Genomic DNA, 28,000 nt, shown 5'->3' on the forward strand with positions numbered 1-28,000 from the left:
ATCAAATTGTGGAATTATAATTGAATACAAGATTGTTGGAAATATTTATTTGTACTTAGGTCTAATAACTCACTTAAAAAAGTATTTTATAAACAAGTTATATACATTCCTTATAACTTTAGAACAGGTATCACAAACAGAGGCGAGTACAGTATAGTACATCCCTGAACAATGGTCAGAATAATCTGAGACTGACATATTTAGATGAAAACATGGCACATTTTTGTTGATAGTAAATACTGTGTTACTATATACATATCAGATCAGATTTACTATTACAAAACGGCAATTCATAAACACTGTAGTGCTGAACAGAATAAATAATTCATATAAACTTTCACATTTTCTTCCAAATCCTATTAACAGCTGACAGGAGTCAAAATATCAAACTTATGAGAATTTATTAACTTTTATACATATTACTGTGTATATATATATACATACTGTACAGAACAGCCCAGGAAGATACGAGAGAAACCTCACGAGAGACATTTATCTGTCAGATGAACAGTCTCTACAACACTATCAAGGTTTCCAACATTGGAGAGAAGGCCTTCACCATTCTCTGCATAGCCATCATCACCACATGCTTCATCAATTGCCTGTTTTTTTATTTCTTTTGTTTTCTCTTGTAATTTTACTATTTCCTTCCCTTCAGGGCTCAAATGTCCTTTCTCAGTGTCTATATTTCCTTTTACTGGCCTACCTACCCAGGTCTCTTCCATTTTTACTACTGCATTCAGGTTGTCCACTTTAGCCTTTGAACTCATTTCTGCATCACAATTCTTTATAGCTTTCAGTTTCAATTTTGTTTGCTTGTCCTTTTTCAAAATTAATTTCTTCATTTTAGTAGCATCTTTATTGACAGTTTTTCCTTTCAAAGAGGTCATTTTCTGTCCAGAATCTACCCTCTCCTTTTTCACTGTATGATGAGGCTTGCTTTTCTCTTCAATACCTTCTTTATGTGCCAAGTTATTCATATATAAAGTGGACTGCTTTGTCTCCACATTTCGGTCAACACATTTCTCATTTTCACAGCTTGAAAATACAGATATATTTCCCTTGGACAAAGAGGATTTGTTTTTAAGATACTTACTCTCAAACTGTCCAGGTTGACTGCTGTCATTTGCCACTCTTTCAAGAGTTTCATGAGGTATTTTATCAACATTTTCACTGTCTGCTGATGTGTTTCCTGCATTCGTACCAGTCCAAATGTCACTGTCTGTAATCACCATAACTTCAGCAAGATTATCCAAATTAGTATCAAGATCTTCTAAGCTCTCTTCACAATTATCTTTACACATTGGTTTAATGTCCCTGTATTTGCCATTGCGTCCTGGTAACCACTTGTAAAGGTTCCTCTCTTTGACTAACTTGTATGCATGCTCTGTCTCCATATGTTCTACCAGAGCATCACTTACTCTAAATTTAACCTCACAAACATGGCATCTATATGGAGTCTCTTCTGTGTGTTCCCATACATGTTCTCTTAATTGTTTATATTTTGGCACCTTAAATTGGCACAATTTGCACCTATAAAAGCCCTTCTTGGGCCCATGATGTACACTGCTGTGTGCAAGAACTGCTTCAGGTGATTTGAAACTTTCGTGGCATCTGCGACACTTTGTACTTTTCCTGTTGGCTCCTCCCCTGCCCTGCCTCTTGGTTATTTGCTCTGCTACTGGCACCCGTTTTATAGTAACAACTACAGGAGGCTCACTCAGTTCCTTACTACTACCCCTTTTTTCACTGTTTAATTCTAAGGGGAGTATAGATAGAGATTCTGATTCTTGGCTCCCTGGCAGGGAAACTTGCAGGGAAACATATCTTGCAATATGCTCAGGCATTTCAACTTTTTTGTACACTGCCTTACAAAGTTGCAGGGCTTCACTTGCTTCATTACCTTTCTGAGGCACACTGCAAATACGAGATCCACTGTTCAGAAACTCTTTTTCCATATCTGGTATCTTGATACAGCGCTCTTTCATATGCTTAAGAATAGCAGATTCTCTGAAGTACCATAAACCACAGTATGAACATACCAAGGGCTCTTTGGACTTCGAAAATTGTAATCCTGGCAAAGGAAACGGGAACATTTGACTAGGTGCACGGTTGGCAGGTGGAGAATCTATTGTAATTATCTGTGACACAACTAAGGAACTAGAAATATTTTTCTTTGCAGTGGTTAATGGGTTGTCATTTACAGTGGTTGATGGGACATTACACAGAGTGGGAGGTGGATTATAATCTTCACTGTGTGATGAGTTGGCTTTTTCAGTGGGTGATGGGTTATAAATTTCATTTCGTGATGGGCAGTCATTTTCAAGGAGTGATGTGCAATTATTTTCAGCGGATGATGGGTTATGACTTTCATTTCGTGATGGGCAATCATTTTCAAGGAGTGACATGCAATTATTTTCAACGGGTGATGTGCAGTTATTTTCAGTGGGTGATAGGTAGTTATTTTCAGTGGGTGATGTGCAGTTATTTTCCGTGGGTGATGAATTATTAGATGCGAGCAAATCTTCCGATAACTCAGGTTTATCACTGCCATACAAAAATCCAAGCTCTTCTAATGTTGCACCTAATTTGAATTTTTTGACAACATCCCTTGGTATTTTTACACAATATTTCCATATGTGCCGTTTCATTTCTGCTTCCCTCCTTGTCACCATAAGACAATATTTACAGGTTATGGGTCCTTTGTAAGTTACTGTGCTGGAGGTTTTTGAAGGAGATGGGTCACACACAGGAGTATCATCAGGATTTCTTTTAATTATCCGATAGAGGGGTCCATTTCCCATAGATTCTAATTGAGAAAGAGTTACACCCAAGGATATTTTAGCCTTTAGATGTTTAGGGATTTTAACACAATCATGCTTAAGATGCCTTCGTAGCTCTCGTTCCCTTCGATACAATTTCTCACAGAATGCACACTGGAAAACTTCAGTGCGCTGAACTGGCATATTTACATCATGCAATACATCTGTGTCAAATCCCTTGTGAGCCTGTGTTCTGTGCCTATTTAAATCTGTGACAGATGCAAAGTGTCCCTTGCACATTGGGCACTTGAACCTTTCAAATCCCCCTACATTAATGGTTGCAACTTCAGTACTTTGAAGTTCTTCTACCTTCAGCCGTTTTAGTACTTCTTGTCTCTCTTGGTCTGCTGTGCCAAGTGCACGTCTCTTTTCTCCTCTGCGACTCCGTGATTTGAGTCTATGAAAGAACATGTGTTCGCTCAATTCTGCCTTAGAAAGGAAACTTGCATCACACATTTCACACATGTAATAAAAATCTGTGTCCTTATAGATGTAATTGCTTGATAATTTATTAGGTCTTCTACGACTAACTGGCCTTTTACCTCTGTAAGCGCCCAAAGGTTCATCATCAATACTAAGCAGATCTTCTGAAAAAGTATCCACAGGCTCCTCCTTCACATCAATCAAGTCATTATGCATAATTACCACTGTTACATCTTTAGAACTGTCCAAGAATATTGTGTCTTGCTTTGGGCTGTCATGTTCTTTGGGTTCTCCATGAGACTTGGAATGTTTTACATCAAATTCTTTAGGAGGAGACATTTCTTGTAAGTTGTTTCGTATTTGCAATTTCTGGATGCGAGGACCACTAGGGTTTCCTTGGGTGGCATTTGATTTCTTCTTTCCACTTCTTATGTTCCCTAAGCTGCCCATAGGTTGAACAAGTTTTTTATAATCTGCTAAAGTAACAACCAAATGATCATTGGAACCAGAATTTGGTTTGCTAATGAAAGTTTTCTTGGACCGTCTTGCTTTTTGAGGCCTTGAATATCCTTTGGGTATTTCCTTTGGCCTACAATATATTGGCTCATAACATTCACACATAAGGCTATGGCAAGTTTTACAAGAAAACTGACAATAGTACTTTTCATCTTCATAAGCTGCAGTGAGATGATCATGTATATGGAGCTTGAGCATGGGTTCTGATGGAAATGGTTGCTCGCATATGTCACATATATACTTGAAGTGGATGGTGCAATGTTTTATCATTAGCCACTCGGTTTGAAAAATTTTACTGCAAGTTGGGCACTGATAGCCAATTACTACAGTCTCATCTGAAGCATTCCTGATATTCTGGTGAGATTTTAATAAGACTGAGGTCATAAAAGGTGCTTGCAAGTAGTGGGTATTTTTAGTGTTTATGTGCTGGGACTCTATATAACTACCAGTGCCCTCAGTGGTTCTGCATCTTTTTCTTGAAATGCACACTTCAGCATTTAAACTTGTACTTCCTGATGCCTGATTTGTAACTGGGTTAACATTTACATTTGAAGTGGAACTAATACCATGAGTAACATTTATATTGGGGATGGAAGGTGCATTGGTCTTGGCCTCCTTAATTACCTTAATGGCAAACTTTTCACATTTCTTCTCTCGTTTTTGTAGGGTATTTACTTTACTATTTGTGTCATTGCTCAGATTATTGCCAACTTCTTCAAATCTAGAATATTTGTCACCTTTTCTTTGTACTAATGGACCTGGTTGTAAAGTTGAAACTTGAGCCATCTCATTATCTTGCATCTGTTTTCCTATTCTTTGCACTGATTTATTTTTATAGGCTGAAATATTGATGGAAACATCACTAATTGTTATGACCTCTGGTTTAGAGACACTGGGGACCTGTAGTTGCTTAACACTATCACTGTTATTTGAGCACAGCTCTGCAGGACCAACAACAACAATAGGATGCTTCACACTTGTAGGTAACGAAGCACCGGTGTCACCAGTCGGCAAGGTTTCTGTTTCCACTGTCTCTGTGCTGGATTTGGTGTCACTGCCAATAGTGTTTTGCACGATTCCTTCTTCTCCAGCTTCCATTTTAATAAAAGTTAAACATTCTTCCTTTTCTTGTACCCTATTACCACCACTGCCACTTTGAAATCCAAAAGATTTATTACTTAAGCTTGTGCCTGAAGCATTTTTCTGTAAAGATTGTTCCCTTATGCTTTGAAGCAGCACAGAATCTGTCCATCGTTTTTGAAGCTTCTTTGATTCAATTTCATCTGCTTCACTTAACTCCTCAACTGCTTCATCTGTGTGAGTAACTTTATCTGGCTCAGTATTATCATCCACAATCTCAGAATAGCCAACGGCCAACACTCGACCGCCAGAGTTCTTACTGACGGCTTTCACACTGCTTGGTAGCTTCTTCCACCTGATAGGCTTTGAGCCAATTCCTGAAACAAAATTAAAATTGATTGAAAATATTATCTTTCATATTTGCAAATTTTGTTGGATGATACAAACATAAAATATGTATTTTCTTATCTTTAAACAGTTTATGGTAGATACAGTACATAAAATAAAAGCAGTCAGTGAAGAGGTGTACAAATCTTATTAGTTTATTAATGAACGAGTCTACTTGAGAGAAGGCATAGATTCAAGTCTGCTGACATATACAGGATACATATATACACTGTACATGCATAAATAACTTATCTGTTGTTAAATACACAGATGAGTATCTAACACAGTTGACCAAAAACAAAACAAAATTAGTGCTTCATAAAAATCAGCGTTGAATGTAATGAAATGCCTCTCTCGGGTAGAGCGTCGATGGCTCCCTGAAGCTATCTCACTGAGATGGCATCCCCCTACTGAGTCACATCAGCCATAGGAGTCCTGTGTGGCCTACCAGGAAACAGCTCAACTGAGGCCCCTCACAGAAGTATGGGGGGCTCGGGACTTTATACGATCACCAATAACAAAAAAAGTGTCCAGAAAGTAAGTGAAGCAATACAGACAGCCGCAAAGTTCATAGAAAATGTAACACTGAAACAGCCAAATGAATCGACACATTATTCACTCAAACCTAAATGATTCTCTCGAAACTATCTCGAACCGTCTAGTGTGAGTGGCTGCCAACAGGTGGCAAGACCACGGGAGCTCCAGGCTTCATTGTCATCTTTGTCTCAGTCCATAACTGATAGAATGAGAACAGAAAAACCTGGTAGAGAGGGAAGGAATCAATCATGGAGCCACCGAGGTCCTACCAGAAAGAGCCATTTCACTACATGCAATGCTGGTTTTCTGGAGGATCCTCTTTATGGCGTTTCAATTTCAATTTCAGGCCTGAAGCTAATTAACAAAGATGGAAGACATGCAACTTACCTAGGAGGATTATTGTTGCAACAAGATTCACAAAGACAAGATGCCAGGATGGGAAACCCAAGAGAGGGTAACACAAGTCCAACTGGGACCAGGAAGATTGATCAGTTAATGAGCCACCAGGACTCTGTTAAACATCCAAAACCCTCAAGCCCAAATATCAGCTTATGACATGTTAAATGAACACAGCAACTAAAGTCATGAACTTGCAAACATAATGGACCCGAGGGTATACCACAGGCTGGCTAGATTTAATGACACTGCGGACAACCTGGGAAAAAAACAGGGAACCAAGGAAACAGAATCAACAAACAGTATGTACACCAAAGCACTGCAAGTAGTGACAAACCACCACAAGAGGACAACAAATAGTGTACCACTGACTGGACAAATCAAGCATCAATTCCCAAAGGATCTCTACAGAAACCAATCATCTCATTCTTTGCCAAAAAAGGGGAAGGGTACAAACAAAACCACCCACCAGGGCTGAAGGGACAGAGCAGAAGCCTCCAGAGGAAAGCATGAAGGTTCCCAACTTGACAACCAGATGCGAGAGCTCACAAAAAATCTGCATTGAATGTAATGAAACGCCAATTTCTGGGTGAGCCCCAGTAGCTCCCTGAAGCTGTATGCAGACATGGTTATCATCTATTGGGTGAATGAAGCCAAAATGAAGCCCCCCCCCCAAAAAAAGGAAGTAATTATGTCTGTGTAAACTAACTATTCATTGAAACTGACCAACCTTGCTTAATCAACTTTCATTATTGACTAATATAAACTTAGCACATTTATTAACAGGTAGATAAAAGAGACAAGTTCAGCTAAATAATGTAGACAATTGATAAGACTCACTTACCACCATTAAATTCTGCCCCAAGAACCTTCCTGACATGAAGTATTGAGAAGAGATGGTTCTTCTGTTCTACTTCAGTGTCCAGTGTGATATCGCAATAAGGACATTGTACAAGTACTTTGTCTCGTGGGAATATACCTGCCTTCTTATTTTCCACACGGCAATCGGTAAACCAGTTTCTTATTTGTGACTGAAAAGAACAAAATTTACTTAAATACACAAAATAAAAACAACAATTTGATGAAACATATGTATATTAAGAGCAAGAGGTAGCCAATCACTTCTTCAAAATTTCAACTACAGTATAATCCCTCGACACTCGTAATTTCTTCAATTAAATATCTTTTCACATTTCTTGAAGCTCCTATCGAAAATTGTCAAAAATTAAGTGCCTGTCTCCTGCCTTCATCATATAAAATAATAATGTTAATGAAATCAAATAAATATATTTCAAATGCCTCTAAGAGATGAGATAATCCACACAGATCAGAACACTAATAGTACACTATACAAAGCATATGCTAGGCCATTACTATACCCGAGTACACAGTCCAGTATGGAACCCCACACCTGTTAAAATATATGAAAATTTAGATACTGTAGAGATATGGCACGAGGCAAGTACCAGTGATGAGAGGAATCAACTATGAAGACTAAGATAATTCAATCTGATATGAGAAGTGAAGGATAAGAGGTAATATGATCACAATGTACGAGATACCAAAAGAATAGACAACTTCAAGAAAAATTGCAGTAAACCCATCCAATTTTTCCATGTGTTTGATTTGTTATTCAGTTAAGCTTGTTAAGCATAATTTCCTTCCATGATCTCATGATTCCTTGTTATGAATACTGTTTTCTCCAGATATTTTAATATTCTATACACGAATATTTTCTTGCCAGTCTTCTTTCTGAAACACTGGTATCATGTTTGCCATTTTCCACAATTCTGGAATCTCTCCAATCTCTTTAGAGTAGTCGTACACTCTCGTCAGTGACTTCCACAGTACTACTTTTGCTATCTCTGGTAATCAGGGAGATATTTAACTTGCACCATGAGACTTTTGATATATATACAGGCCTACTTGGTGTTTCTTATTTCTTTCTCTGACACCATACTATCATTATTCACTTGACTGCCTGAAATGTTTTGCATAATAGCATAATAGTACATGAATGGTATGACCAATTGCTTTTTAACCACAAGATTCTTCCCATAATGTAATCTTGTGAATAATTTACTCCCTGCCATTTTATCTTCTGAAAACTCCATTGAGAACAGAACAGCAAGGCTGCCCCCCCCCCCCCTTCCCTATGCTTTGTCTCTCTTACTACTGCACCAGACAAGTGCTCGGAGATGCAACACCGTTTAGCTTACTATGACTTAGTTTGATCTCAACGATCCCTATAGATTGTGCGTACGATACAGTGACAAGTGCATTAGAAGGTAATGCAATACAGTATACATCAGAGGATATCACACAGGTTACAGCACTGCTAATTTATATTTACCTGTGTGTTCAATGAGAGAAGGGTCTTGCTGTATGTGATATTCTGATAAGTCCTTTTCCATATTTAATGCAAGATGTCCATAAAATTTCCATTAGTTAAATTTTTTTAATATCTCTAAAGCTAGCACTTTTAAGAGTAGCATACGAGAGAATTGTGCTCGGGGGCAAACTTTTGAAAGAAGAAAAATAAAAATAATGACTACACATGACAGCATCTGTGTGCAGCAAATTAAAAGAAAACCTACCCTCTAAGTTGAAAAAGGTGCTGAAGTTGATAATGATGGCACTCACCCATTGCACGCCCATCATTTTGGCCAGGCGTGCCATGTGGACAGATGTTGGGAAGTGTTCATGTGCGAAGGTAAACTTCAGGAGCTCCCGCATTCTGGGTGACAGCTTAAGTCTGGATGTTGCAGTGGATTTACCCTTGCTTGCCACTGCCTCTCTCTTACCTACAGAATTTTTGACAAATTAAAAAAGAGGTGTCTGTCTGTAAAGTAAGTTAATTTGCACCTTTTTTCGTCACTCGCAAGAAGCTGTACTGTATTACCCGAGGAGCTAGTTTTTGGTACTTGGCATTATCAAAATTAGAGCACTGAGAATGGCATCTACAAATATCATGAGCCATGAACAATTCCCCACACCTCCAGGATATGCTAATGTTGAAAAATCAATGTAAGTATTAAGCTTTTAAAACTGTCCTTAACAAGAAAAACAAACAAAATGCTGTACGGCATATGGGCACCACCTTCCCAGATCCATTCTTAAACATCTCTTCAATTTGTTGCTGCATTAAAACTTACTTTGGAGTAACATCTAATTATATTTTCAGCTTCTTCTAATTTATCTGGAGTCATGTACACTAAAACCAGGCCCGTACATGTTGCTAGTACTGTACTGGTAGTTGTAATAAGATTTTATTATTGTAATAATTATCCCTTGTTCTTTAAAGATATTACAGTGCTAAAATATAAAGAAACTTGAATGATGCCTAATATTTCAGAGATAAAATTAAATGTGTTACATTCCAGTAATGTTTAACACAGCAGCCGTAAAGTTACACATAACCTTAACGTCTTGTATAGTCATACTACACATTAGTACTGTGCAACATTACAGTATAGCATTGTCCAACACTACAGTATGGTTAGTACTGTACTATATTATTTAGGGTCCCGGTAGTACAGTCGGGTTCGTTCTCGACTCACTATCAAGAACTCTGGGTATGAATCATGGGCGGGACAGAAATGGTTGGGCGCATTTCCTATAACCTAATGCCCCTGTCCACTTAGCAGCAAATAGATACACAGGAGTTAGTCAGCTTGTTGTGGGGAAGGATCCTGGGAAGGGTCAGTAATTCAACCCAGAAGGGGGGGGGGGGGGTAACCCCTCGATATAAGCCTAACACATACCGTTTGTATATACTATAAACGACGTTTGCCTGAAACTGGTTAACGTTTGCCGAAACGTTTCGGGGGTTTATCCAAAACGCTATGCGTATTAGTGGCTTTAGGTATTGTATGTACTAGCTCTGTCTATAAATCCAACATTATGTTTGTAACTCAACTATGTACTGAGTATGTACTTTTCCAGAATAAAAAATTTAATTTAACACTTTCGCGCTCTCCGCAAAGGTCACTCAGCCAACCGAATGTGCGCGCTGCGTTTTTATCGCTTAAGCGTAAAAACAAAAATGTGTATACTCTTTTTACTCTTCTGACCTTAGTTCTCATGCTACGTATTTCATTTTGGTACCAACGTGTTCGCAATAAAATTCTCTAGAAGAACATCAGTAAAAAAAGTCACGAAACGTATAGGGATACCAGCACCAAATAAATAACTACGAAGATGACTCGCCATGAGCGCCCATCAGCAACAAAATGTTTTTACTCTTGGGATTGTAATCACCTCCACACTTGTTCTACAGCGTTAATTTTGGTATCAATGGATTCGCAATGAAATTCCCAACACGGTGATATGAATATAAGCGTAGAATAATGATTGCGGCCCGCCCGCAAGAGTGTGGGAACTGGTGAAATTGTTACCCGGTATCGGTGACGGGACGACGCACGGCGCTTTGAAAGTTTATACTTATTTCACTCTCATGACATTAATTTTCTATGTACGTCATTCATTTTTGCGTCAATGTGTTCGCAATAGAATGTTCTATGTGCCCATAGGTAAAAAATATCAACAAAGCGTAAGTTAGAATAGCGCCAAATATAAAACAACGCTGGAACATATCAGTGAGCGTCAAACACACACGAAATGTTTTTACTTTTGTTATGTTTGTCAAGTTTATACTTGATGCACACAGTTATTTTTGGTTGTATATTGATCGGAATAAAATTCCCTAAACAGACATATGCATATAATACATGATATGGGGGAAGCATTACCAGTATAAACGGCTAAAGTCACCCACCTGCAACCCGTTTGGGACAAAATACCATTTGATCGAAGTTATCCACACCTTTCATGAACTTATTGTACCATGCAGCCTAGTGGTGAGAAAGAGAGCCTCATAGCGCGCAGTTTAAAACAAACCCAAAGTAAATCGGATAAAAATTGAATTTTATACAAATATTTTAAAAGTTGACATAACTTTATGTCCACTATGCGTTTACGTTAGACGAAACCGGACGCGCCGGCGCGTTCAGATAGCGCGAAAGTGTTAATTTAATACTGACTGCCTGTCCCCCAACACAATGAATTATTATCAATTATTCTTACCCTTGATATAAAGCTCATATTATAGTTATTACAGGATCAGTACCATGTACTGTACTCTACACTAATGGCTAATATAAATTTACTGTACTGTATCTTGCCACTACAGGAATTAAACAGGCTTTATCCCCCCATTCCTGTTCCTTTTGGTTTTATAATTAGGAAATGAACAATAAACATTACTGTTTGTAAAACATGCAATTGGCTCTATTCACTCCCACTACCCCACCAAAAATACTACATGAAGATGTATAAGTATTTATAGATGCATACATGTACCATGACACTTGTTGATAAAGAAACGGACTGCAAGTGTTCGTGCTACTTTACTATCTTCATTATGTCTTTATGTTTAGTGATGCTCTTTCATGATCACCCAAGTCCCTTGGCAGTCAGCAAGGCTCCTCCATGGTCACCCAAGTCCCTCCATCGTCACCCGAGTCCCTCCGTCGTCACCCGAGTCCCTCCGTCGTCACCCGAGTCCCTCCGTCGTCACCCGAGTCCCTCCGTCGTCACCCGAGTCCCTCCGTCGTCACCCAAGTCCCTCCGTCGTCACCAGAGTCCCTCTCTCATTTCCAGAGTTCCTCCCATCATCGCCCGAGTCACCCCATCATCACCCAGTGGTCACCCGAGTCACTCCGTGGTCACCAGGTCACTCCATGGTCACCCGAGTCACTCCGGGGTCACCCGAGTCACTCTGGGGTCACCCGAGTCACTCCGGGGTCACCCAAGTCACTCCGGGGTCACCCGAGTCACTCCGGGGTCACCAGAGTCACTCCGGGGTCACAACCCACCCTCCTGTTTAGATAGTATTTTTTGTAACTATGTGCACCATAGTAGTATAAACATTGACATACTAAGCAATTAGCTGAATTTTGTACTATTCACTTTATAGTCCAAAAAAATGAAGCTAAAAAACAAACTTAAATATTCCTAGGTCTAGCATACACACATGTACTATGTGTGCTATTAGGCCTCAGTGTGTGTATTAGGCCTAGGAAGGTTAGGTTAGTTTAGTTTGTCTCTGCAACATATGTAGAAAATCGTTTTCCGGTTTGTCCAAATTCAATAGATTTCTATTTTCTAATTCTGTTGTACGTCGGTATATGTACTATGGTCTTTATTGTTATATAAGTACAGTACTACCACAACAGCAGGATGGGCTGGTGATCAACAAGGTCCCTCCATATTCACCCAAGTCCATGATCAACCATCCCTTTCTGGTCACCCAAGTCCATGATCAACCATCCCTTTCTGGTCACCCAAGTCCATGATCAACCATCCCTTTCTGGTCACCCAAGTCCATGATCAACCATGCCTTTCTGGTCACCCAAGTCCATGATCAACCATCCCTTTCTGGTCACCCAAGTCCATGATCAACCATCCCTTTCTGGTCACGCAAGTAAGTCCCTATGTGGAAACAAAGTCTCTTTGTGGTCACCTAAGCTCAGCGTTCCCTTGCATGAATCCAACACTAGGTTGCGTGAATCCAGTGTTCCCACGCGTGAATCCAGTGTTCCCTCACATGAATCCAGTGTTCCCTCATGTTCCACAGGGCTCCCTCATTTCCCTTAAAAGTTCCTCTGAGTTCCCCCCTAGTTCCTTGATGTTCCCCAAAACATGCTTTTGTTCCTCAGGGCTCTAAGTTCCCCAGTGCTTCCTTATGCTCCCCAGGGCTCCCTTATGTTCCCTGGGGCTCCCTTATACTCCCCAGGGTTCCCCTTATGTTCCCCAGGGTTCCCCTTATGTTCCCCAGGGCTCCCTTATGTTCCCCAGGGCTCGCTTATGTTCCCCAGGGCTCGCTTATGTTCCCCAGGGCTCGATTATGTTCCCCAGGGCTGCCATATGTTCCCCAGGGCTGCCATATGTTCCCCAGGGCTGCCATATGTTCCCCAGGGCTGCCATATGTTCCCCAGGGCTGCCATATGTTCCCCAGGGCTGCCATATGTTCCCCAGGGCTGCCATATGTTCCCCAGGGCTGCCATATGTTCCCCAGGGCTGCCATATGTTCCCCAGGGCTGCCATATGTTCCCCAGGGCTGCCATATGTTCCCCAGGGCTGCCATATGTTCCCCAGGGCTGCCATATGTTCCCCAGGGCTGCCATATGTTCCCCAGGGCTGCCATATGTTCCCCAGGGCTGCCATATGTTCCCCAGGGCTGCCATATGTTCCCCAGGCACCATTATGTTCCCCAGGGCTCCCTTATGTTCCCCAGGGCTCCCTTATGTTCCCCAGGGTTCCCTTATGTTCCCCAGGGCTGCCATATGTTCTCCGGGGCTCCAGGGTTCCCTTATGTTCCCCAGGGCTCCATTATGTTCCCCAGGGCTCCATTATGTTCCCCAGGACTCCCTTATGTTCCCTAGGGCTCCCTTATGTTCCCCAGGGCTCCCTTGTGTTCCCCAGGGCTCCCTTATGTTCCCCAGGGCTCCCTTATGTTCTCCAGGGCTTCCTTATGTTCCCCAGGGCTCCCTTATGTTCCCCAGGGCTCCCTTGTGTTCCCCAGGGCTCCCTTATGTTCCCCAGGGCTCCCTTGTGTTCCCCAGGGCTCCCTTATGTTCCCCAGGGCTCCCTTATGTTCTCCAGGGCTCCCTTATGTTCCCCAGGGCTCCCTTATGTTCCCCAGGGCTCCCTTATGTTCCCCAAGGCTCCCTTATGTTCCCCAGGGCTCCCTTATGTTCCCCAGGGCTCGCTTATGTTCCCCAGGGCTCCCTTATGTTCCCCAGGGCTCCCTTATGTTCCCCAGGGCTCCTTTATGTTCCCCAGGGCTCCTTTATGTTCCCCAGGGATCCTTTATGTTCCCCAGGGCTCCCTTATGTTCCCCAGGGCTGCCTTATGTTCCCAGGGCTGCCATATGTTCCCCAGGGCTGCCATATGTTCCCCAGGGCTGCCATATGTTCCCCAGGGCTGCCATATGTTCCCCAGGGCTGCCATATGTTCCCCAGGGCTGCCATATGTTCCCCTGGGCTCCCTTATAATCCCCAGGGCTCCATTAGGTTTCCCAGGGCTCCCTTATGTTCCCCAGGGCTCCCTTATGTTCCCCAGGGCTCCCTTATGTTCCCCATGGCTGCCATATGTTCCCCTGGGCTCCCTTATAATCCCCAGGGCTCCATTAGGTTTCCCAGGGCTCCCTTATGTTCCCCAGGGCTGCCATATGTTCCCCAGGGCTGCCATATGTTCCCCAGGGCTGCCTTATGTTCTGCAGGGCTGCCATATGTTCCCCAGGGCTGCCTTATGTTCCCCAGGGCTCCCTTATGTTCCCCAGGGCTCCCTTATGTTCCCCAGGGCTCCCTTATGTTCCCCAGGGCTCCCTTATGTTCCCCAGGGCTCCCTTATGTTCCCCAGGGCTCCCTCATGTTCCCCAGGGCTCCCTCATGTTCCCCAGGGCTCCCTTATGTTCCCCAGGGCTCCCTTATGTTCCCCAGGGCTCCCTTATGTTCCCCTGGGTTCCCTTGTGTTTCCCAGGGCTGCCTTATGTTCCGCAGGGCTTCCTTATGTTCCCCAGACTCCCTTATGTTCCCCAGGGCTCCCTTATGTTCCCCAGGGCTCCCTTATGTTCCCCATGGCTGCCATATGTTCCCCAGGGCTGCCATATGTTCCCCAGGGCTGCCATATGGTCCCCAGGGCTGTCTTATGTTCCCCAGGGCTGCCTTATGTTCCTCAGGGCTCCCATATGTTCCTCAGGGCTCCCCTATGTTCCCCAGGGCTCCCCTATGTTCCCCAGGGCTCCCCTATGTTCCCCAGGGCTCCATTATGTTCCCCAGGGCTGCCATATGTTCCCCAGGGTTCCCTTATGTTCCCCAGGGCTCCCTTATGTTCCTCAGGGCTCCCTTGTGTTCCCCAGGGCTCCCTTATGTTCCCCAGGGCTCCCTTATGTTCCCCAGGGCTCCCTTATGTTCCCCAGGGCTGCCATATGTTCCCCAGGGCTCCCTTAAGTTCCCCAGGGCTCCCTTAGATTCACCAGCTCTCCTTCACATTCCCCTGCATTCCCCAGAGCTCCCCCACATTCCCCAGAGCTCCCTCGCATTCCCCAGAGCTCCCCCACATTCCCCAGAGCTTCCTTACATTCCCCAGAGCTCCTTCACATTCCTCAGGTCTCCCACTTGCTCCCTAGAGAATTTAGGTGACTTAATAAATTTCCCTAGAGTGCATTACACTGAATGAATAACCTTAAAAGGATTAGTGCTACAACTTTTGTCAAATATTATGGATGTTTATCTTAATATATTTAGACACCAGTGTGTGTGTGTGTGTGGTTGAAGCAAATGACACCTGTTTATTGCATGTCTAACCATGTGACACACACACCTGTTACTGCTTGTGGTCTAACCATATAGCAGTAAAATAGGTACCTGGGTGTTAGTCAGCTGTCACGGGCTGCTTCCTGGGGGTGGAGGCCTGGTCGAGGACCGGGCCGCGGGGACACTAAAGCCCCGAAATCATCTCAAGATAACCATATGACAAACCTGTTATACCACTGTACACTTGTTCCGGCGTTGCTGTTGTGTTGATGCTTCCACTTGCCCCATCTCTCTCTTCTAGATTATTAGTCTTGCATTTCTTTACCATCTTATTACCATTTACCATTTCTTACCTTCTCTGCCTCTTTTTAAAACAATATCTGAATATTTTTTTAATCCTTCAAAGTAAGTTGCAATACATTTATAAACAAAATTTTTAATTTAGATCAGTAACTGCTGATATTATCAGGTTAACAAAATCGTCAGTACACACTTCAATATATGCTGGTTAGCACCGTAAATTTGTGGCCACGTCTGTGGTAGAAAATAATAATAATAAAAAAAAAAAACTTCAATCATCCTACCTTGCATGCATGAGCCTTCCAAGTTAACGTGCTGGTCATTATGAGAATCTTCAAGTAACGAGGCTGGTTCACTTTGGACTGGTATTTCGGAGGCATTTCTTACATTTTCTTTCTCCCCATCTGTAATTTTGGTGTCTATGCTAGTTTCCCCAGTAAGACTTGTCTCCTCCCCTATTTCAATCTTAATTTTCCCTTCATGTTTTGGCCCAACTGAAGCAGAACTGCCCACGGGAAGTGGTTGTGTTGCAGGATCTGTTAGGATGCTTCCACCCACATTCTCTGCTTCACGTGCTTCCTTTAAAATGATGGAAATACTTTGTCTTGCATTCTCTGCTTTTTCTAGAGCTTCGCCTATTGTGATTCGAGAACTTGATATGGCTCGTGATGATTTCCTAATCTTTTTTTGAGAGTTGGTTCTTTTAGAGGGAAAGGTCAGAAGGGAGAGCCCTTTCTTCATACTCTCACTTAACTGAAAGGGAAACCTTGATGGCTCACTGCCAACCTTCGATGCAGCAGCTTTCTTTGTGTCATATTTGGCTTCAGTAATTTTACTGCTGTTCTCTGCATTATTGGTTGATGTGGGAACCTGCTCGCTACACACACTAAAGATAAGGTTATCAAGAAGAGTTTCGGATGTCTCTAAGCGGTTGTCATCATCATCCTCCACCTTTAAGTTGAGGGAATTACAAACCATTCCAGCCTCTGCATTTACCAAAACATCTTCACTTGATATTTGAGAGTTTTGCTCAAGGAAATTTAAGATAGTTTCTGAGTCACTAAACTCCATTATTTATTTCTCCACGGTGAACTCAACCAAAACCTGAAAGATATGAATGAAGTAACCTATAATGACTGCATTGTATCACCAGCAATATGGGTGGCCCTCTTTAAATAAAAATAAGCAAAATCATAGATTCCAGTAATATAACAGGAAACAAATAATTAAATTATCAAGCAATAGATATAGTATACTGTACAGCATATTCCATGAGAAACTAACAAGCACAAAATTTACATTTAAATAAAAGAGCAGGCCAGCAATGAATTTACTGTAAAAACAAAAAAAAACATGCATACTATGAAACATCATCTCATACCATGCAAGGCTTTCCTGCCTTCATAGAAAAGAACATATGCTGAATCTTGATAAATTATTTCAGCTGCTATGACCATCCTCAAACCTTCATGCCTGGAAATCAACAATATGATATGACACGTATACTGTATTGAATATATATGCATCTTGGTATGTTATCACTTACTAAAGGAGCTAATTATGATTTACTTGCAATATGAAACCACAGAGTAAAAAGAATGCATGTAACAATAAGGTAACATTATAAAATGCCACGGTATATTTTGGAATGTAGTATAACATCTTGAAATAGGGATGCAGAAAGTGGGGGGGAAAACACTGAAGTAAAACACTAAGGAAGCTACTGATGCTCACTTCTTTAACACCAACCACTCTATTCTCTGAAAAAAACAAAATATTATAGTGTCCATAAATACTGAAATAACAGAAAGACACTTATGATAACTAAAGGAAAACTCCAAGGCAAATAATAATAAATGCATGCACCATCAAGAGACAGAAGTGGCTCACAACACGTTACATGGAGAATTACATGCACCATTTTGCCCTCTTGAGGCTGAAGCAGCAAGTCTCCTTCCATGTATTCTCATCCTTCATGTTGAAGAAGTATTTTTACTGCACTTAGGTAAAAGGTATTCCTTTGTTTTTCTTGGAGAGGAAAACAAGGAAAACACACACCTGTTACTGCTTGTGGTCTAACCATATGACAAACCTGTTATGCCACTGTACACTTGTTCCAGCGTTGCTGTTGTTCCATATGACAAAGGGCCGTGACAGGGGTTCGAATCTACGTCCGAGAGGATCCCAGATGCTGCACAGATAATTGCAAAAGAATTGCAACTGGGAAATCATCCTGATTTACCAATCGCTGTTAGTCGATTAAGGCAGCGCCAGGGATCCTCTCGGACGTAGGTTCGAACCCTCGTCACGGCCCTTGTGGATTTATTCACTATATTAGGCATATTATGCTTTTCGGTGAACATGCCAAATTCTCAGCTCTTTCCATTGCAGATCTGACATGGCTGGTGTTCATCTGGGACTCCAATATGAATTAAATTTCCATACTGCAGGAAACATTATTGGCTTCACTTGCTTTTAATCTCCATATCGTTCTTGTTAAGTACCACTTCTCATGGTGATCTTGAGCAACTCCTAGGCCATCTCCACTTTGCTTGCATTGTGCTCCCTCTGAACCTGGTCTGGCTGAACATGCCGACTCGAATCTTTGACGGTGACCTGTTTCCTATCTTTCAGGCATTAGTCCTCTTATCCAGTTCAGTTTCTTTCCTGTAATCCATCTTTCTCTATACAGTATCTTATACTAGCCTCTTGCGAAGAACTTTCTGACAGCCACGTTTCTGAACACTGAATACTGTGCTTCCATTCACCTAGCAGTAAATATGTATCCACAAATTAGGTGACAGTTGTAAGTTGCGTCATGGTGAAAGTCAGTCACTGGCCTAAGGGGTGTTTGACAAGTCTAACAAGCTTCGTATCTCCAAAAATGGGAAACCATAATGAGATGTTTACAGAATGCAGATTATGAAGGGTTGGAGCTCAAATAGCTTACTGAAGGAAAAATCCACTTTCTTTGATAAAGTATACAGTAATATATTATACAGTATAACCATAACGGATAATGTAACCCTTCCCCCAAAGGATTTTTTTCTTTTTTTTTTTTTTTACATTTGTCAATATGTAAATACAGTGATGTTATTTTCATAGAAAAAATATTAGATTATAGTGATTACTAATATTAGAGAAGAAATTTTAGTGAAAATACACAGCACAATAATTCCTCTGGAAGCAATGAGTGTTCATTGTGCCACTAACCCGTCCTCTCAACTAGCATGTCTCATTTAGTATGTACACTGGAGACTATGCTTATAGTCTCCAGTGTACAAATTACAAAGTACAGTACAGAAGTACTATGGTGGCTCGCAAATATCTGCATTTTCTAAGCATCGGAAGGTTAGGTTAGGTGGGATGCTTGGGTTCGTTCATTTCTGGTTAGGTTAGCACTTTGTACTTTGTATGTTGTGTCAAATCAAGGTTGATGTTACAGTGTATACACATTTTCACCAGAGTGGTAATTTAATTTCCGAGCATGAATATAAATGAGCAACGCTATGATAAACGACAATATTTTAACATTCTCCCCGTTTGTTTAGTTTTAACTCTCGGCACTTGTAAAGCAATTTTTTGCCATTTACAAGGGTAAACTATAAATTCTTGAGTAAGGATTAACTACTGTTTTCCTTATGTGGTGGTGATTGTTGCATTGCATGTAGTTATAACAGCAGTATATAGTTACAGTGGTTTTGTGTGATATGTCACAGGTGAATGTGGCAGCTATAATTTTTTTTTTCTTTTTTTTTTTTTTTGAGTAAAGAGGAAGGAGAGGCATAGGTGAAGGGAAGTATAGAAGTGGGAAATACAGTGAGAGGTATGAAAGCAGGCGGGCTGTCCGCCTTGCTGACACAGCTATAATAAAGTTGCCCATATTCTGACAGTTGCATTATAAGCCCTCCATTTCCTTCATCGTTATAAATGGCATTCAAAACTCACAGGATCATCTACATACACTATATTATTACAATGACATGTAATATTCAAAAATTTTATATTTTGAGAAAATATTTATGATCAATATTTCCAACAACCCGGTTCAAACAGAAAAATTTATGTTCATAAACAACAAAAATGTTTAAAATTTGGAAAAAAGTTGTTTATTCTTTTCAGGCAGGTATGATCCCAAAGTTTAGGTTAACAAATCAGTAGATACCTACAAAGGTTAATACTAGGTGCGCTAAGCCCCGGAAGCACCTCAAGGTAACCTCAAGGTAACCTCAAGGTATGGTCCTATTAAGGAATATGTAGTCTCTACACATAACCAGATCACCAGAGACATCCTAACAAACACCAAAATAATCAACAAATACAGTGGCAACAGAATACTGGTCATTGGTGAGACATTATATATCAACCAAACCAAGCCATGTATCAACAGCCACTGTCTGTACATATGCAGCACGTGTCTGTAAGTGTGCAGTACGTGTCTGTACGTGTGCAGTACGTGTCTGTACGTGTGCAGTACGTGTGCAGTATGTGTCCAGTACGTGTCCAGTACGTGTGCAGTACGTGTCCAGTACGTGTCTGTACGTGTGCAGTACGTGTCTGTACGTGTGCAGTACGTGTCTGTACGTGTGCAGTACGTGTCTGTACGTGTGCAGTACGTGTCTGTACGTGTGCAGTACGTGTCTGTACGTGTGCAGTATGTGTCTGTATGTGTGCAGTACGTGTCTGTACGTGTGCAGTACGTGTCTGTATGTATGCAGTACGTGTGCAGTACGCATCTGTACATGTGCAGTACGTGTCTGTACATAAGAACATAGGTAACTGCAGAAGGCCTATTGGCCCATACAAGGCATGTGCAGTATGTTTCTGTACATGTGCACTATGTGTCTGTACATATGCAGTACGTGTCTGTACATGTGCAGTACGTGTCTGTACATGTGCAGTAGTAGTAGGCATCCATCAGTCGCAGGAGACTATGGAGTTGCACTCTGTCGGTCTGAAGTGGCCTCTCCAGGGCACAAAGCCAGGGTAGGTTGATGCAGGGGAGAAGCTGTCTCCCATGCAGCAGGTTCCCCCCTCTCCATGGAGCCAAAAGTCTCCAATGGAAAAGCAAATGCCAATACAATTGGTTCCAGTGCCGCCGCAGCTACTGTCAGAATGAGGTCGAAGGCAACAATGAACTGTAATTAATTTATACATATTATATAGTTGTTTAATACGGATGACATCAAAATATATTTATATAAACATACACTAAGATACCAGGTCAAACTAAATGTATGATCCAACAAGTGGCTACAAGTGTTTAACTCAAGCAAGTGCAAGGAAATGAAGCTTGGTGCTGGAAACAGGAAGCCAGACATAAGGAACCAACTGGAAGAGAAAAGCCTTGAAAAATCAGGCAGAGTGAAAGACAACAGGATTTATATATCAAGCTTGTCTTTTGAAGCACACATCAAACTGGTGACATATGGTAGCATAGCCAACATAGGAACTGACTAGCAATCTGAATAAGTAATCATTCCAAAACTTATATACAACACATGAAACTTGAGAAATTCCAGGGGATGTCATTCAACTAACTCCAGAACCAAAAAGCAAGATTTAAGTATTGTGATTATGGGAATTAAGCCTCAGGTCACTGGAAGACAGTAAGGTGGTTAGGGGGAGACAATTACTACCTGTACATACAAAATTCTAAGGGGAAGCGACAAATTTTGACAGGGGACGGAAAGTACACAATGAGCCACAGAGGCAGTTCCAAGTATACAAATGATAACCCAGTAGACCAGAAACCTGTACCACCAGTTGATTGAAGTCTGAAAGGCAGACCCAAAAGCTGAAATTCAACCATCGCAAGCATAATTAGGTCAGCACAAGACACTCATTATGACGACTTTGTGATAATGAAAAAAAAGTGTTTTCTGGAAAAGCCGGTAGATGAAAGACGTTTCCATAACTTGAGGTCTGACTGATATTGAAGCCTACGTATACGGTAAACCACTTCCCGTCGTGTGAAAGCCTAAACTACGATAAAGTTGCTAACATACATCACGGACATTAACCTAAAAGACGTGCACTGTCAATTATATACAACAAAATTCATCAAAGATGCTTCCAGACCCAACTAACCCCCTCCCCTCCATCCCACACGTGACAAGCTAACTAAACCCGGGCAGACAATTTAAGCAATATTTACCAACAATGGTTCCAAAACGTCGAAGGATGGTTGACTGGCGTCTTCCACCACAGCCTAACCACGTTCCATCGATTCGCGTCGAGCCATGATCAACGTTCTGTTTGGTCTCCCCAGGTCGGGGCCAGGAAACCTGCCAGGCTTATCAAGGACTCCCCCTAGCCAATGACTAGCCATACCCCACAGGATACAAACCATAACAGTTCAACAAGAACATACTGGGTGTTCACCCAGCGGCACTTGGGTTTAAAGCAACGTACTCAAACGTCTCGCTTTGTCCTAGAATCAAACCCAGAAACAATCGCCTGTGAAAAGAATATTGGGTTTCAGTTCCTGAACTCATTACTGTATATGATCCTGCAATGCCATTCGATTGGAGCTGGTTCACTATTTGCCGATAGGTGACCTATAACAAAATTGCCGTTGGAATAGTGGAGGCTTTCAATAGAAAACTGGACAAGATACTTCTGAAGTTAGCAGATCAACCTGGCTGTTGGTAGCTATGGCAACAAGCTACTAAGACTATTACTTGTCTTCGGGCTACTAAGACAAACAGCCTCGCATATAATTAATTTTGTCAGGGGCAGACTTTTATCGAGATTAGCTCAAGGTCGAACTAATGACCCTCAACCCGATGCAGCCCCACAAACTGACTAACTCCTGGTATCTATTGACCGTTATGTGAACAGAGGCACTGGGGTCATAGGAAATGTGCCCAACAATTTTTGTCCCGCCCTGCATTCAAACTCTGAATTCCAGATTGTGAATCGAGAACGGAACCAACTGAACTACCGAGACTCCCTTAAAAAAGGCTGGCCACGGGCCAGGCTGCTAGAGCAGAACAACTCTCCAAATCGCTAACAGGTATCGTTTGAATTGACTATGATAAAAAAAGACAAATGTTTCACGTTGGGTCCAATTACACAGCGCGAACAAATATGGCTGAAATCAGCCTAGGTCTAACACGAGGCTCTGAGCTGCGCCACGCTCCCTCCTGAGCACGCATGCGCTCACTACCCTCTACACAAAGGGGCGAACACTCGAGACAAATACACTGGGTTTTTTTTTTTTTTTTTTTTTTTTTTTTTTAGATATATACAAGAGTTGTTACATTCTTGTACAGTCACTAGTACGCGTAGCGTTTCGGGCAGGTCCCTGGAATACGTTCCCCGCCGCGAAGAATCGTTTTTTCAACCAAGTACACATTTTACTGTTGAGTTAAACAGAGGCTACAGTTAAGGATTTTCGCCCAGTAAATCCTCCACGGCCAGGATACGAACCCATGACATAGCGCTCGCGGAACGCTAGGTGAGTATCTTACCACTACACCACGGAGACTGGTAAAGACTTAATAACACGCACAAGAATATTCACAAAAATCACGTGATACGGTTATGCGTAAGTATCCATGTAGGAAAAACGAAAATTCCCAATGTTTTCGTGTTTCAACACATTATCAATGAATACAGAGAGAACACATGGGTTTGGGATTATATACCCCACTACACCTGAGTAAATAAGTTTCATAAACAAATATCGAATATCGATCTTTATCTACTCAGGTGTAGTGGGGTATATAATCTTAAACTCATCTGTCTATACCTTACTTGCTATTCATGCCCGTGCCACCTTTTGGGTGGCTTAATCTTTATCAATCAATCACCTGCCTTGACTTTACGGGCTATTCATGCCCGTGTCACCTCTTAGGTGGCTTAATCTTTATTAACCAATTTGTCTTGTTAATGTGTTGAAACACAGAAACGTTCGGAATTTTAGTTTCATTTTCCTACTTGAATATTTACGCAGTTAACACGTACGGACAATAATACTAAACACTGCTCTCTCTCTCTCACACACTCACTGTTAACACAACAATCTATATAGTCTTTGTTACATCAATAATGGAATGTGCAGAGCCGGCCTGGAATCTGCACCTTGTGAAGCATGAAACCACAATGTAAATGGTACAAAGGTTTGCAACAAGATTACTGCCAGAGCTACGATTAAGTTGTGAGGCTAGATTAATGGAACTAGATCCCATAACTCTGGAGGACAAGAGAAACAAAGGGGAAAAGACAAGGTAGAAAAGAACAACCTCTTTGAATTGAAACAGTGGAACGAGAGGCTTGGAAGCTTGAATCGCAAATGTGCTAAAGAAATTGCGTAACTCGCCTCCATCCACAACTTTAAGGCCAGATTAGACAATGAACTTCGAACGTCCGAATAGTTATAACGCAATAGTTATAATGCAACAGATCAGAAGCCTGATGGGATGGGGGGGGGGGAAGAGTTCAATGTAACGAGGCTCGGTCGTGGGACAATTACCACTTATACTTCATCCCCAGAAAAGTATAAGATAGCGTAATGTTGATAGTATGTGGAGAAAAAAGACTAGGAACAGTCTACACTATAGGAATAAGGCAGTAAGAACAAAAGAGACTGCGGGAGGGGATATAATTTCGGCAATCCGCCGTGTTCACTCAAATCATACAAAGGTGCTTCCACGAAGCCCGTTTTTCTAACAGTTTAAAACTTTAAATGATTAGGCTTGGTTGAGGTCTGTTAGGTAGGTTTGAAAATTCGTTTAGTTTGAAAATTCGTTTAATAGAAAGCAAGCTGTATCTAGGGATAGTGGCATCGGCCACACATGTGAAACTGGCAAAACATGACCGGCGTTTACAAAATTAGAAAACCCCTTTTCAAGACAATCTCCACAGCCTATGTAAGGCCACTACCAGAATGCACGACATGTATTAAATCCGTACCTCGTAAAGCCCCAACCAAATCTAAAGTGAAGTGGTTTTAAAATAGGCACACGGGAACTGAAAATCACAATTAGAAGACGAGGATATTACTTATTATCAATATATATATATATATATATATATATATATATATATATATATATATATATATATATATATATATATATATATATATATACAAAATATCGTGGGGACCTGAATTGAGAGAAACTGGGACAAAAGGCCATAGGTGGAAGCTGTAAACGCAAATTATTTTTAAGAAATGTAGGCACCCAAATTTTCTTTCAAGGGAGTCGAGTCCTGAACCCATTATGTAACTTACCATTATGTAACTGTAATAGGGTCACCGCTCGCAGGATTCGTAAAATGGTCCAAAATAAATCATTTAAACTAAGACTATAAGGATGGTCAGTAGGGGGAATGTATTGATAGAGGAAGAAAAGAAGCCACCCCCATCAACAATTTCAATAGAGCAGTTCCGACAAAGAACTTGAAACACAGGAGGGCTTGCAAAATAGGCACCAGGAACAAAAAAACATGTAGTTGGTGTATAAACAACAAGATTCTCCGTTGTCAATAGGCACACAAATACACCAGAGAAACTCACACACAAATACACCAGACTCACACACACAAATACACTAGACACTCGCACAAATACACTACTCACAAATACACTAGACTCACACAAATACACTGTAGACATACAAATTCATCGGGAACTCACACACACAAATTCACTAAGGACTCGCATACACGGTGTGTATATAATACACCGGGGACTCGCACACACCCAAATACATCGGGGACTCGCACACACGCAAATACACTGGGGGACTCACACACGCAAATACACCGGGGACTCGCACACACGCAAATACACCGGGGACTCGCGCACACGCAAATACACTGGGGGACTCACACACGCAAATACACCGGGGACTCGCACACACGCAAATACACCGGGGACTCGCGCACACGCAAATACACTGGGGGACTCACACACGCAAATACACCGGGGACTCGCACACACGCAAATACACCGGGGACTCGCGCACACGCAAATACACCGGGGACTCGCGCACACGCAAATACACCGGGGACTCGCGCACACGCAAATACACTGGGGACCCACACACAAATACACTGGAACCCCACACATAAATACACTGGAACCCCACACACACAAATACACTAGGGACCCCACAGACAAATACACTAGGGACCCCACGCACGCAAATACAATAGGGACCCCATACAAATACACGGACCCCACACACTAATACACTAGGGGACCCCACACACAAATACACTAGGAACCCCACACACGCAAATACAATAGGGACCCTACACACAAATACGCTAGGGACTCCACACATATACACTGGGGACCCCACACACAAATACACTAGGGACCCCACACACAAATACACTGGGGACCACACACACAAATACACTTAGAGACCCCCCACACACACAAATACACTGGGGACCACACACATACAAATACACTGGGGACCACACACATACAAATACACTGGGGACCACACATACAAATACACTGGGGACCACACACATACAAATACACTGGGGACCACACACATACAAATACACTGGGGACCACACAAATACACTGGGGACCCCACACACAAATACACTGGGGACCCCACACACACAAATACACAAGGGACCCCACACCCACAAATACAATAGGGACCCAACACAAATACAATAGGGACCCCACATATACAAATACTCTGGAGATTCAAACAAAAACAGTACACTGAAGTTCCCCCCCCCCCCTTATACACTATAAACGTTACGAGAAATGACTGTGACATGGAGTATATATGTGATTGGAACAAGAGGGGACACGATCACAACGTCAACGATACTCAAGAGATATGAAGTGTTGATACGTTATATCAAAAGAGGCCAAGACCACGTGACAAATGGAAGCGAATCAACGTTTCATGCCAAGGTTTTCTGAAACGGAACTTCATACAAAGTTGATATGACTGAATTCGCCTAGATTACGGCCAATAACTAGAGCTCAACATCTAGCCAACGTGGCTTGGTGAGTACACACACACACACACACATACCCTGGAATAATGCACGAATACAAATATCAGTAATACACACGAATATACTAGAGTACTGTATAAATATAGTTGAGTATACTTACGTTAATGGCAGAAGTGATCCACTCAGACACAATGTTACCTGCACATACAGGATTGGGGAGACAAGAGCCGTAATACATTAAAATACAAAGATATTCTCAGCCACATTAGAGAGAGCCATCACCACTGCCCACACACGCACACACACAGAGACACACACACACACACACTAAGGAGACTCACCTGTGTGTAGAGTGTTAAACAAGTGTTCTACGGGAGCAAGATAGAAGCAGCAGTCCACCTGGCTAACAATACCAGCCCCGGAGTTAAGACTCCCACCACTGGCCAACCATCGAGGCTCCAGGTTCCTGTCCACTGTGTGTCCCCAGAGTGTAGGGGGGAGCTGGTCAGGTCACGAGGGAGGGGTGAAGACAACAGGTGGAGGAGGAGAGAGAGAGTAGAGGTGGATGGGGAATTGAGAGGAACGGAAATGTTGGGGGGGTAGAGCGAGGATAGATGTACCGTCCGTCCCCGAAGTAAGGCGAGCGTTGACTGGCTGTCCCCCCCCACACCACACACACACACACACACAGCAACTTGTGTGTGTGTGTGTGTGTGTGTGTGTGTAGGGGGTGTCCCTATACATTGTTACTAACTACAAAACTGCCGCCGTCCACCCATCACCACCCCCTACCCCCCCTACACAGGACAAGTGAGACCGTATCAACATATGACATACTATAAACAGTTGAACACAGATAAGAACACCAGGCCAGATTGCTGGGGCGCACCACACACACACACACACAAACACACCAGCACACGCGCGCACACACACACACACACACACAAACTCTCCGGCTACACTACTTTTGTCAATATTCCCGACACCCGGGACTACACTCTCCATTTTTTCCTCCATTTTAAGACCCCAGACTACAAGAGCACTTACCTTGACTACTCATGTGGGCTCCTCAGAGAGTGGGAGTGGTAAATCACACACGTGTGTGTGGTGAGGCTGGGAGAGTGTGTCCGGGGCTGGGAGCTCCGCCTGCGTGTTCTCCATTGGTACCACGTGACCATGACGTCACCACGTGGGTCGCCCCGGCTGCCACCAACCGTCACAACTCCCATACTAACTCTCCACTAATGCCACATAGCCGGAGGAGAGTCG

The 28,000-nt window shown here is 42.2% G+C and overlaps 1 protein-coding gene across 2 annotated transcripts; it reads right to left on the bottom strand.

Annotated features, from left to right (window-relative positions):
- Nucleotides 1-32: 32 nt before the first annotated feature.
- LOC138359722 (uncharacterized) lies at nt 33-27,930 on the bottom strand. Of its 2 annotated transcripts, none has more exons than XM_069319285.1 (6): nt 27,779-27,930; nt 17,163-17,254; nt 16,066-16,885; nt 8,805-8,965; nt 7,006-7,192; nt 33-5,218 (listed from the first exon to the last, which is right to left on the bottom strand). In XM_069319285.1, exons 3-6 carry the CDS (start codon nt 16,850-16,852, stop codon nt 480-482), a joined length of 5,874 nt encoding a protein of 1,957 aa, XP_069175386.1. In that variant the 5' UTR covers nt 16,853-16,885; nt 17,163-17,254; nt 27,779-27,930; the 3' UTR covers nt 33-479. The 2 variants fall into 2 exon arrangements, with proteins under 2 accessions (XP_069175386.1, XP_069175387.1); XM_069319286.1 differs by lacking the exon at nt 27,779-27,930 and adding an exon at nt 27,070-27,421.
- Between the last annotated feature and the right edge of the window lie 70 nt (nt 27,931-28,000).

Source organism: Procambarus clarkii, chromosome 92 (assembly GCF_040958095.1).
Source record: "Procambarus clarkii isolate CNS0578487 chromosome 92, FALCON_Pclarkii_2.0, whole genome shotgun sequence".
NCBI lineage: Eukaryota > Metazoa > Arthropoda > Malacostraca > Decapoda > Cambaridae > Procambarus > Procambarus clarkii.